The following is a 13,157-nucleotide window of genomic DNA, read 5'->3' as shown; positions in this document are numbered from 1 at the left end:
TAACAAGGAGTGCAGTTCTGATACATGCTACAACATGGAAGAACCTTGAAAGCATTGTGCAAAATGATATAAGCCAGACACAAAAGGACAAATATTAGATGTTTCCACTTACATGGCGTACCAACAGTAGGCAAATTCAAAGAGACAAAAAGTAGATTAGCAGTTCTCAGGAGCTAGAGAGTGGGATGGGGAATTGCAAGTTGTTGCTTAATGGTTACAGAATTTCTGTTTAGAGTGACACAAGAATTTTGTAACTAGCTAGTGGTGATGCTAGTACTACCTTGTGATTAATACCACTGAACTGTACACTTAAAAAGTTAGAATGACAAATTTCATTGTTATATATATTTTACCACAATTTTTTTAAGTTGGTAGTGGAATATACCCTACCCTCCAAAAAAAGAAAAAACCAACCCACATTGAATTGTGTGCCCTATATAGGTGAATTGTATGGTATACAATAATGTATGAGTTACATTATCAATAAAGCTGTTAAAAATAAAAGTAATGTGCATCACTTCTGCTGAATTCTGTTGTTAAAGTTTCCTGAGTCTTGCCCATTTTCAATGGAAGAAGAATTGGATTCCAATTTTGATGGGAGGAACAACAAAGAACTTGTGGATATGGGAAGACAGTCATGTAGGAATAAGTCCCATCAAGGCCTACCTACAGCCTGTTTCAACATCATTGTTAGAATAAGCCTGGTTTACAGGAAAGCTTCAAAAACAATGGATCTGCCACCATGGTCAAAGAAGTCTGATTTATAAGTTTGTAGGTTATCTGTTGATTTCTGATGAGGGTTGAGCTCAATAATATCCCACCGACTCTCCCTGCCAACACTGTGTTAATTTTTGGCTAAATAATATGCAGTGTTTGCAGTTTTCAAATGCTCTGGGGTGTCAGATGCTTTAATCCATCCCACTTTTCCCCTGGAGACCCCCTCCCAGACCTGTCTGGACTCTTTTTCTCTAGGTTCCCTGCACAGCTGTCGTCCTAGGACTTACTGTTTTCTGTTTGCTATTTTGTGGTGTTAGAGCTGTCCTCTCTTGGGTGCCCTGTGTTTTCTTTTTTGTGGTTTATTACCTTGTTTTTGTTTGTTGTTTGAAGCCTCTTCTGATCGTTTCCTATAAAAGTGTGCATCAGAGGTATACTTTTTCCATCTTTGCAGATACAAAAACATCTTTTTACCTTCACCCTTGTTTGGTGGAACAGAACCTGTTAATATTTATTTTTCCCTAAGCTTATCATGTTCTTCTCTGCCTCCATGTCTTTTCTATTCCCTGTGCCTGAATTCTCTATCCATTCTCCCCATTTCATATACTCTTAATTTTTCTTTAAGATTCAAACCAAGTGTTACCACCTCTGTGAAGCCTTTCATGACACCACATTTCACTGCAGGCAGAATTTATTGGCCCCACTGCATTCCCACAGCACTACGCTGATACCTTTAACATAGCAGTTATATCTCAGTGGAGAACAGCGTATTCACACACCTGCCTCATCAGCGAAATTGTTACTTTCTTGAGCATAAGGACTCGGCTTTCTTCTTGATATTCTAAATACCAGGCTCAGTGCTTAGACCTTGTAGACATTGGGGAAATGTTTATCAAATGTGCAATGATTATTGTGGTGGTAGTTGGCTCAGTTGTCGTCTTCCTCTTTTAGGCACACAGGCCATGCCCCCGCTCTTCTCCTTGGGGTACCATCAGTGCCGCTGGAACTATGAAGATGAGCAGGATGTAAAAGCAGTGGATGCAGGATTTGATGAACATGACATTCCTTACGACGTCATGTGGCTGGACATAGAGCACACCGAGGGCAAAAGGTACTTCACCTGGGACAAGAAAAGATTCCCAAATCCCAAAAGGATGCAAGAGCTGCTCAGGAGCAAAAAACGTAAGGTAGAATAAGCCAACACTCTGAACCCTTTTGTTACATTTTTAATTTTTTAAAAGTTGCCTTGGCACATTAGTAGAAGAGAGCGATCTGGTTAAAAAAAAGAATGGCTGTGAAAATAGTACCTTCAAATGTAACTGTAACTGTGATAACAGAGAAGTAATGGTGAAAAGGGGGTAACGCCCTCACCCCTGCCTTAGCTGTCTGGGTCCCTGTAAGGATGAAGGGGCCTGGCATTCAGTTCAGACCCATTCATTGTAGCTGCCCTGTCATGATGTGATGGGTGCCCCCATGCAGAATGGTTTTGATACTGAGATTGATGGCATCACACTGGCACCAAGAGGATGTGAAAAGGTTAATTAGTCCCATAGTGAGGTGGGACTCACTTTTTGCGGGAGCAGGGCTGGCTCCCAAGCTCCTTTGAAAATGGCTTGAGAGAGCTGGGAAAGGAGACGGGCTCAGGTTTGCAGGTTGTTAGAGTGTTGGACTGGGGTGAGGATTCCTGTGCATGCACCGGGGCTTGTGTGGTTTGAACTTCTTTTTTGCCCCAAAGAACGGAGCATCAGGGCGCCCTGTGTCAGCACACAAGGATGTGGGCAGAGGGTAAGGGGAGTTGTGGGGCTTGAAGCTCTTTAACAGTCAACCAGAAATGCAGTCAGATTCTTTATTACACCACTTTTCCTGCATGCTTCCCTGAGGGACTCCACCTGCCAATCTGGCCAAGGAAAGAACTAAAATAGAAAATGGGGAGGACGAGAAGACACTGGAAAGTGTGTGCTGCAGGAGTGGTGGTGGTAATAGCAATAATGAAAACAGTGAGGGAGGAAAAAACAGCCAACGCTGTTATTTCCTAATTTCTCAGTTAATAAATAGCTGTCATTTATCAAGTGCTTATTATGGACCAGAGACTATGATAAAACACATTACTGCATTCAATCATCAAGAAATTATGAGGTTAAAAAAAAAGAAATTATGAGGTAGATATTATTACCACATTTTTCAGATGAAGGAACTGAGGCTTAGAGTGGGTTTGTATTTTGCACAAAGGCACACAATGAATAAGTAGCAGGGCAAGAGTGAATCCTGACCTGCCCAACTCCAGAACCTATGTCCTTATAAGCAGTTATTTATCGGGGCCTTCGAATGTTCAAGATGCTGTACTAAAGATGGCAGGAATGCGGAGATGAGCTCCTTGGGGTCTCACAGTGAGTGGAAGAAAGGTAAGTGTACAACAAGCACAATACAGGGCTGTCACATAACTGCCGCAGAAAGACCAGGGTAAGGGGCGGACTGAGAGGAAGAAGAATGCATCCTGCTGGACAAAAGCAGGGCTTTGTTTTCAATGAGCTGAGTCTCCAGCTAGTGGAGAAGGGAGAGGGGGAAGAAGGCAGTGCAGCCAAAGGCTGGAGCATGCCGCCGCCGTGGTGTTTGGAAAGCAGCGCACAGGCTGGCAGGAAAGCAAGGCATGTGTGAGGTTTGAGTAGGGGGAAATTTGACCTTATTTTTGGTTTGCTTTGTATACATTTGGAGACATTGAAAGTTTTTGAATAAGGGGTTAATATGCAGAATATACAAAGAACTCCTGTAACTCAACAACCAAGAAACAACCCAATTAAAAATTGTGAAAAGGACTTGATAAACATTTCTTCAGAGAAGATACACAAATTGCCAACAGCACATTAAAAATACTGATCATCACTAATCATTAGGGAAACGCAAATCAAGACCACAGTGAGACGCCACTTCATACCATTAGAATGACTACTATCAAAAAAACAAAATAACAAATATTGGTGAGAATGTGAGAAATTGGAACACTTAAGCACTGGGTGTGGGAATGTGAAATGGTGCAACCCCTATGGAAAACAGTGTGGCAGTTCCTAAAAAAATTAAAAGTTAAATTACCATATGATCTAGCAATTCCACTGCTGGGTATATTCCCAAAGTATTTTGAAAGGAATTGAAAGCAAAATTTGTATGCACACGTTCATAGCAGCATTATTCACAATAGCTAAAAGATGAAAGCAACCCAAGTCCATTGATAGTTGAATGGATGAACAAAATGTGGTCTGTACACAGAACACAAAATTATTCAGCCTTTTAAAACGAAGGAAATTCTGATACATGCTAAACATGGATGAACCTTGAGGACATTATGCTAGGTGAAATAAGCTACTCATAAAAAGACAAATACTGTGTGATTTCACTAATCTGTAATACCTAGAGTAGTCAAAATCATAGAGACAGAAAGAAGAATGGTGGTTGCCCTTGGCTGAGGAGGAGGAGGGAATAAGTTGTCTTTAATGGGCGTAGAGTTTCAGTTTTACAAGATGAACCAAATTCTAGACATGGACTGTACAATATACAACATTGTGAATGTATTTAATACTGTTGAACTGTACACTTAGAATTGGTTGAGATGACAAATTTTATGTTGTGTATGTTAACTACAATTTAAATTTTTTTAAGTTTTTGAACAATGGAGGATTAAACTGTACTATGTAGAATAGATTTGAATAGATATGAAGAAGGATGATTTGAAGGTTGTTCTAGCCAAATAAAGTGGTTTTGAGACCCCTGACTAAGTGGAAGGGATGGTATTAAAAGGCAGGGAGAGATGCTGGAGACACGCAGCTGTGATCACAGCTTTTCTCAAATCTCCTTCCTAAATGTGCCTATTCCACTGGGTTTGGGGATTTTTTGTTTGTCTGTAATACGCTAGTTTCTTTTCTTTAATGTTTGCTTTTGTCAGTAATATTTTAGCTTCTAGATGTCTAGGGAACAGGGGACTTTGCCTACTTAATTCTTTATGTAAAGCACCCAGGGCCACAGAGAGATAGAAGCTTAGTAAATGCCATCTTAAGAACATGTATTGGTGGGCAGCAATAATTGTAAAACAATGCTGGCCTGGTTTTGGTATCAGTTTATATTTCTATAAGCACATGAAAGGTTATAGGGTTTGACTGGTGTCTGAAATATTTCAGTAATAGTAATAGTTGTTTTGAATAAAATTTGAGCTCCAAAACTATGATGAAAACATGTAAATGAACATATGGCTTCTGTGAAACTGATGAGATCTTTAAACCTTTATGTCCTGACAGCTTGTGGTCATCAGTGACCCTCACATCAAGGTTGATCCCAACTACTCAGTGTATGCTAAGGCCAAAGAACAGGGCTTCTTCGTGAGGAATCATGATGGGGGTGACTTTGAAGGTGTATGCTGGCCTGGTAAGGTATCATTTTATACACCTAGTATCCACTGTTTAGTCCCAGCATAGCTGTCAGTCTAATTTCTTGCAGATGCCTCCTGCTACATTTTAGGTGCCTTTCCTTAAAGGTATTACCTCCTTTTATAACTTTCACCTCACACCTGGTACAGTGTGCTCTGTATATATCTGTAAGTCAATGAATGAAGGAAAAAAAAACAAGCAAACCTCAGTGACATACTATTTCCCTAAGCAAATAAAAATTAAAAGCCAGGGAATGAGAAAAGGAGAGGAGGAGAAAGAAAGAGAGTCCTGTAGTCTGTCTCCCTGTGACTCTTCTTTGCTCTGTTAGCCCAAACTTCTGACTTCCCAGCCTTTCGTGAGAGACCTCAGCTGCCCCTGGCAACTCTGAATTCTTCATTTCAGAAATTGTTAGTTTAAAGCCATGGTAGGAACTCCTCAAGGCCAAAAGCACATCCCCACTCTGTCGTGTCACAGCTCTCTGTCACACATCCGTGCACGGTAAGAAACCCCATGCATTCCTTTTCCCGCTGTACCACTCACTCATGAACTCTTCTCTGTTCTCTTTAAGAACAGAGGGGTCACTTCAGAGTATTTGCCATCCCTGCTGGGGCTGTGTTAGACCATCAGTGAGGAGCAGGCTCCACCTTGATGCTTGTTCATTGGCATCCCCCCAGCCTTTGGGGTGGAGAGGCCTAGTGGTTGTCACTGGAGTCCCAGCATTGCCTTTTTCACTCGCTTCTCACCAGACCATGACTCTGTATCAGCGGTCTTTGACATTCGCTGTGAGGAGCCCATTGAGAACCCAGCTTTCACATCTGATATTCTTTACATATATCTTACCATGACGACACTAGCCCTACCGTCTGCTCTTCTGCCTCTGCAGGTCTCTCCTCCTACCTGGATTTCACCAATCCCAAGGTCAGAGAGTGGTATTCAAGTCTTTTTGCGTTCTCTGTTTATCAGGTTTGTTTTTATTCTTTTGCTCTTTTCCTAGTAACTTGGAAGGATAAAATAAGGGAGAAAAGTGATTCAATAGAATTACTCTGCTTCACTAAGCAGCTCTTGGTAAATACTACTTGTACAAAAAGGCAGGGATGCCAACCACATTAGAGACTTTGGTGGTGCCACGAGAGGTGCCATATGAGTTACCAAATGCACAAAAGCTATGATTTTGACCTCTAATATGATAGACTCTATGGTATATCAAAGTACTTAATAATAGAGATTTATTATATTTTCAAATTGTATAAATTTTTACATAAAATAGTATTGTACGATATTACTAAAGATGATAATGGTATATGTGAAAGTATCTTACAAAGTATAATGTGTTAAAAGGAAGATATAATAATAATTCTTAAAATCATATAAGAACGACAGAGAGGACTGGAGGGGCCACATCTGGAGAAATGTTTTCTACCAATGATGGTGATGATGATAATGATGCCTAATATAAATTGCGTATGTGCTCTGTACCAAGCACGATGCTAAGCATTTTGTATGCATACCACCATTTCATTTTCACAATAACCCTTTGAAGTTAGAATTGCAATTAACTCTGATCCCACAGATGAGAAAATTGAGGCATAGACAAGTTTAAAAACCTGGTAAGTTTACCCATTTAGTAAGTGGAGGACCCAAGGTTTGAACTCAAGTCTGTTTGCCTCCCAGGCCCATCTCTTAACCAAACTCTGGTTTCTGAGCATCCTGCATTAGGACATAGAAAATAACTTAGAGCAGGGGTAACCAACTCTTGGGCAAATCTGGCCAGTCTCATTTGTTTCCCTGTCATCTGTGGCTGCTTTCACATGACAATAGCAGGGTTGAATTATTGAAAGAGAGGCCTTATGGCCTGCAAAGTTGAAAATACTTAATATCTGGCCCTTTCCAGAGAAAGTTTGCCAACCCCTGCCTTAGAGGGTGCTAAAGATGGATAGTCAAAGTAGTTAAATATTTGGAAACCATACAGCCTTGTTCGTAGAAGTATATATGATTAGAAATAACTGAAAGTAAAGAGTCACCAGGAAACATGTTAGCCACCTCCAGGCACTTGAAAGACCACCAAGTGGGTGAGGCAGCAGGTGTATTCTGTGGTGTCACAGAAGGAAAGCTAGGCCCTCTCTGTTATAAGGAGCAGGACTTTCAGGAATTAACGGAATGAGCTGCCTGAGGGGCTCCCTGTCATTGGAGCTATTGAGTCAAATGCTCAGAGACCAGGGATTCTATAAAAGGGATCACAACACCATGTTAACTAGGTAACAGCTCCTTCCCACTCTAAATCAAACAACTCTGTGTAGACCGTGAACTATAGATCATGTTAACAAACAGGTATCTTAGCTGTCTAATCTTTCGGAGTAGTAGAGGAGAGACCTGCAGAGGCAGAAGAGCAGACGGTAGGGATTTATCAATGAACAAAATAGACAAAATTCCCTGTCTTGTGGAACTTTTATTTTAGTAGAGGACAGAGCATAGACAATAAACATAATAAATAATAAATTAAAAGGAATAGGGAAGAGGAGTAGGGATGGCTATCATATTAACCTTGTCAGTGGAGGAGTTTTATCATGACCAAGATTGACTTCCTAGGGGTCTACTGACATCCTGCACGTGTGGAATGACATGAATGAGCCCTCTGTCTTTAGAGGGCCAGAGCTAACCATGCAGAAGAATGCCATTCATCATGGCAACTGGGAGCACCGAGAACTTCACAATATCTATGGCTTTTATCAGGTAAGGCATCTAAAACAAAGCCCACTGGATCTATCTTCCTTGCCTTTTAGGCTAAAAGTCATTTGCTTTGTAATAACCATACTATACTGTTCCTTTTTCTTTGAATGTATTTTCTGACAACTACAACGGGTCTTAGCAGATTGTAGCCAATGTAAGACTCATTTCTCCCTTTGCATTTTTTCCTTCTATAATGAACTCAATTAATTAATAGATATTGTAAAATTAATGATAACATAGAAATTTCTTCCTTGACAGGGGCCATTAGTAAATGGCATTGGATACTACCTCAAAACTTTTATTGAAGTAGGCTGTGTACAAACATATAAACTAAGGCAATTAAAACAAATATTTTGAAATTTTACAAATGTGTAAATACAGCAAGTTTTATCCTCATACCAGGGGAGTAAGATTCAGAACAGATACACAATTTGAAAAAATACACTTTGTAAATGTAGAAAGCCTTCCTTAAGTACTTAACCTTCTCAATAGGTGGTGGTAGAATTGTCTTCCACTTGCCAGTCACATCCAGAAAACTTGGCAGTTAACTTGCCCTAATTTATACCCATGGTCTTTTGTTGTCTTCAGAATGGAACAGTGTTCCTGTGGCCCTCCCACCAGTTGCTGTTTTCCAGTGGGAGCTGCTGGCTACATACAGCACTGTTTTCAGATCATATCTGTTTCCTTCTCTAAACAGCCTATTGCTATGACTACAAACTACTTTATAGTTGGAGAATTTTCTTATGTATGCCAGGGCCAGTCACTTGACCTCTCTGAATCTCAAGGGGTTTTTTTTGTTAATGAAAACTATCTCAGAGGTTTTTGTGTAAGTTACAAGAGAAAATCTTATAAAAATACCTAGCAGTAGTAAGCACCAAATACATGCTACCTTGTTACTTACTAGCATTTTGTTTATATTTTAATCAAAGAAAAATTTTCACTTTTTAATAGGGGAATTTAGTGTAGTTTCATTACATCATGAAAATTACTTGATCAATTTTTAATATTTTCCATTTCATATTCCCAGCTACTATTTACTTTTTGCATATGAAATAGCTTATTGGGGAATGTCTGCACAATTCCACAACCCAATCATCTCTTTCAAATTTCTTCCTTTCAACTTTATAGCAAATGGCCACTGCAGAAGGACTGATCCAACGATCTAAAGGGAAGGAGAGACCCTTCGTTCTTACACGTTCTTTCTTTGCTGGGTCACAAAAGTATGGTAAGGACTGGCTCACATGGTCAGACTTAAAAATACAAGCTAGCAACCTGTCCTTTTTGACCATATATGGTATATGGTGCTACCATGTTGATTCCTTCCTTTTCAGTAGCCATTGGTCAGATCTTAGATTGTAGGGAGCGATGTGCCCTAAAGTATGCATTTTGTCTTACGAGACAGAGTAAACCAATTTTAATAAAGTTTAGTTACTTGTTTCCCACTGAAGAATTGGCCACTTAGTTATTTGGAGAATAACTTCAGAGTAGCTCAGTTTGCTGGGATGGTCATCTCTGATCTTGTCTCATTGATTTATCAAAACCAGAGAAAATACACTTCTAACATATCCCTTCAACCACCTGTTCCCCTTAGCAATTTGGCTTAAAATAGACCTGGCTCTTGTTTGTGCTCAGGGTCATCTATAACTGGATCCGGTTTGCTAGCTAATGCAGATCTAGTTCAACTTAACCATCCCGTGGCAGGAAGGCTATTTTAAGCCCCCTGGACTTGCATAAATAACTTCAACTTAGGTCCTAGTTTGAAGAATCCAGCCTTTATTGTACCACAGACATTAGTAGGCCTCTTGCTCCACCCCTAGAAACCAGCCCCTGTGGTAGTCTGGAAAAGGTCAAAATGTTATCATCAGGCAAAGATTCCTATACAGTGATCTCACCACAGAATTGGTCCTTAAAATAAAAAAGAAGTAAAGAAAATCCAAGTATGTAACAATAAGGGAATAGTTATAAAGGTGTGGTATGTCCATACGATAGACTATCATAAGGCTATTTAAAATTGCATGAGAAAATTTTTGTGACATCATAATAAATTTAAAAAGAAAAGCAGAATACCTAAATGTTTATATATTATCCTGATTTTGTTTAAATAAATAAATAAATGTATGTAGATAGTAATCTAAATAAGTAAAGTACTGTGGTGATTATGAGTGATTTTTTCTTTTTACCTATCTCTATTTTCCAAATTCTCTACTAGTATCCTTTTTAATCACTCTAAAAAGTAAAATATTTTAATCAAAACATTTATAAGCAGCAGTTTAAAAAGATAATAGAAAATATGCATACTCAGTTATCTTTGATCTCTTAAATATTGGCCCACTGCCTAGTCTTCAGTTCTCTGTGTGAAGCTATCAGCTCTGCCCCAAAGCACAGTGAGTGAGCAGAGAACACTATTGTGTCAAGTCCTGTGCTGAGACCAATGGCCAGAGAGAGCTTCTGACTAAACAACCATGAGACATGAAAACATCTGCGTGTTTACATGAACTTTGTTTCTTGATAAAAATGTTGTCATATGGGTTTCAAAATCATTATATAGATATATACATATCTCATTTGAAGTCAAAGAGAAATTACTAGAGTACTATTTTAAATGAAAAGCCCCTTGAAAATATTTTTCTTTGCTGGCCATAGGACAGCCTAACATTTCTATGGAAGATTAAAACAAAAATAGATACCAAAACTATTTTGATAAAAGATAGACAAGAATGTTTCAGGAGTAATCTGGACTTAGTACAATAAGACTTTTTTCTTTTTCTGGATCTCTTTAGTGTTACAGATCCTCACAAACTCTTACTAACTATTCAGCGAACAGGAACACTGGCTTTAGAGTCAGATTGCCTGAGCTGAAATCCTACCATATTCAGTTTACCATATTTCCCTCATCGTTAAAATAAAGTTAAATAGTGTTAGTGTTTACCTGGTAGGGTTGTTGTGATGATTAAGCGGGATATTGCCAGCAAAGCAGCATAACACCTGGCTCAGTGAGGGCTCTACAAATGTTAACTATTGTCATTGCTGCTGTTATTATGCTGTGCTTTTATGGTCTGTACCACCCCTCTCAAATCACAGAGGATTGTGTCGGGGGTGAATAGGCATATGGATCAGATTAGGGAATCCAGAAGGAGTCCAACACATATATGATCAAATAATTAGCAACAAAGTTGCCAAGGCAATTCAATGAAGAAAGGAGTATTTTCAGCAAATAATTCTGAAACACTGGGTATCCTGGCAGGGGTTGTAGGGGTGGAGGGGGAGAGAACCTTGACCCTTACCTCACGCTGTACACAGAAAGTAACTCAAAATGGAATATAGACCTACATTATAAAAGCTGAAACAAACAAAAAACTTCTAGAAGAAAACAGAAAATCTTTGTGACTTTGAGGGGCAAAAATTTCTTAGAACACAAAAAGCATAAACCGTAAAACTAAAAAATAATCAATTTTGATTAATTCATCAAAATTAAAATCTTATACCCTTTCCAAGATACTGTTAAGAAAATGAAAGTCAAGCCACAGAATGAGAGAAAGTATTTGCAATATACATTTATATCTGTCAAAGGAATGGTTTCCAGAATATATAAAGAACTTTTAAGGGGGAGGGTATAGCTCAAGTAGTAAAGTGCATGTTTAGCATGCATGAGGCCCTGGGTTCAATCCCCAGTATCTCCTCCAAAAATAAACGAATAAAGATAAATAAACCTAATTACCTCCTCTGCCCAAAAAAAAAAACTTTTAAAATTATATATATAATTTATATATAATACATATATAAATTATAACTTATAATAGACACTTAACAAAAGAAGATATATGAATGGTCAATAAATACATAAATGATGTTCAACATCCTTAGTCATTAGAGAGAGAAACACCACTATACACTCATTAGAATGGCTAGAATTAAAAAGACTGACACTACCAAGTAAGTGTTGACAAGGATATAGAACAATTAAAACTCTCACCTACTGAGAATGTAAAAATTGTATAGTCATTTTGCTCAACAACTTGGAATTTTCAAAGTGTTCGACATACACTGAACATAGAGCCTGCAGTTCCACTCCAGTTATTTACTTAAGAGAAATGAAAACATATGCCACACAAAGATTTGTACACACATGTTTATAGCAGCTTCATCCATAAAAGCCAAAACTTGGAAAGAATTCAAATGTCCATTAATAGGTGACTAGATAAATGACTTACAATACATCCATACTGTGGAATACTACACAGCAAATAAAAAGGAATGGCTTACATTATGCTGAGTGAAGAAGCTAGAACACAAAATAGTATATGTTTCCATTTGTATGAAATTCTAGAAAAGACTAATCCATAGCTATAGAGATCAAATCAATGGTCGAGTAAGATGGAGAGTTATTGACTGCAGAGAAGCCCAAGTGAACTTTTACAGTTATGGAACTGTTCTACATCCTGCTTGTAGCGGTGGTTACATGGGTGTTCAAAACTCACTAAACTCTTTACTTAAAATAGGTACATTTACTGTATGTAAATTACATCTCAGTAAAGTTGATTTTGAAAAATTTTCCTCCTAAAGTCAGGCTTGAGTTATACGTCAAAAATAAGTGCAATTTCAACAAACAAACAAAAACAAAGCGTAAATACAGGACAGAAATAGACTCACAGACAGAGAATACAGACTTGTGGTTACCAGGGGGGTGGAGGGTGGGAAGGGATAGACTGGGATTTCAAAATTGTAGAATAGATAAACAAGATTACACTGTATAGCACCGGGAAATATACACAAAATGTTATGATAACTCACAGAGAAAAAAATGTGACAATGAGTGTGTATATGTCCATGAATGACTGAAAAATTGTGCTGAACACTGGAATTTGACACAACATTGTAAAATGATTATAAATCAATAAAAAATGTTAAAAAAATAAGTGCAATTTCAGAATCTTTTCATAAAATATTTTGTGGATTTTAGTGACTTTTTCACATTAGAAAATTAATACAGTTTTACTATAGAAAAACAGAATGTGTATGTTTTAGGGTAAGAAATGTTTTCCTTTATATTAGTTTGCCTATTACAAATAAGAAATCTAAATATGAAATTCAGGATATGGGCTGATTTGTGGGTTTTTTTTTTTTCTTTTAACACCTTCTTCCTGGTGACCAAAGGTGCTGTGTGGACAGGTGACAACACAGCAGAATGGAGTTATCTGAAAATTTCTGTCCCTATGTTACTGACCCTCAGCATTACTGGGATCTCTTTTTGTGGAGGTAAGATGGTATCCTCAGGCTTGAAATGAAAGTCAAAAGGGAGGGTGT

The 13,157-nt window shown here is 38.3% G+C and overlaps 1 protein-coding gene across 4 annotated transcripts in view; it reads left to right on the top strand.

Annotated features, from left to right (window-relative positions):
- The window catches only part of GANC (glucosidase alpha, neutral C), a 64,230-nt gene that overhangs the window by 32,210 nt on the left and 18,863 nt on the right, over positions 1-13,157 (top strand). For all 4 annotated transcript variants that reach the window (XM_072962606.1, XM_006201687.4, XM_072962607.1 and 1 more), the window contains 6 exons: positions 1,666-1,901; positions 4,998-5,124; positions 6,010-6,089; positions 7,713-7,856; positions 8,982-9,078; positions 13,008-13,109. In XM_072962606.1, coding sequence (XP_072818707.1) covers positions 1,666-1,901; positions 4,998-5,124; positions 6,010-6,089; positions 7,713-7,856; positions 8,982-9,078; positions 13,008-13,109 — 786 coding nt within the window. The remainder of the gene's footprint in view (positions 1-1,665; positions 1,902-4,997; positions 5,125-6,009; positions 6,090-7,712; positions 7,857-8,981; positions 9,079-13,007; positions 13,110-13,157) is intronic.

Source organism: Vicugna pacos, chromosome 6 (genome assembly GCF_048564905.1).
Source record: "Vicugna pacos chromosome 6, VicPac4, whole genome shotgun sequence".
Lineage (NCBI taxonomy): Eukaryota > Metazoa > Chordata > Mammalia > Artiodactyla > Camelidae > Vicugna > Vicugna pacos.
The sequence above is the reverse complement of the archived record's forward strand: the minus strand, read 5'-3'. Positions and strand labels throughout refer to the sequence as shown.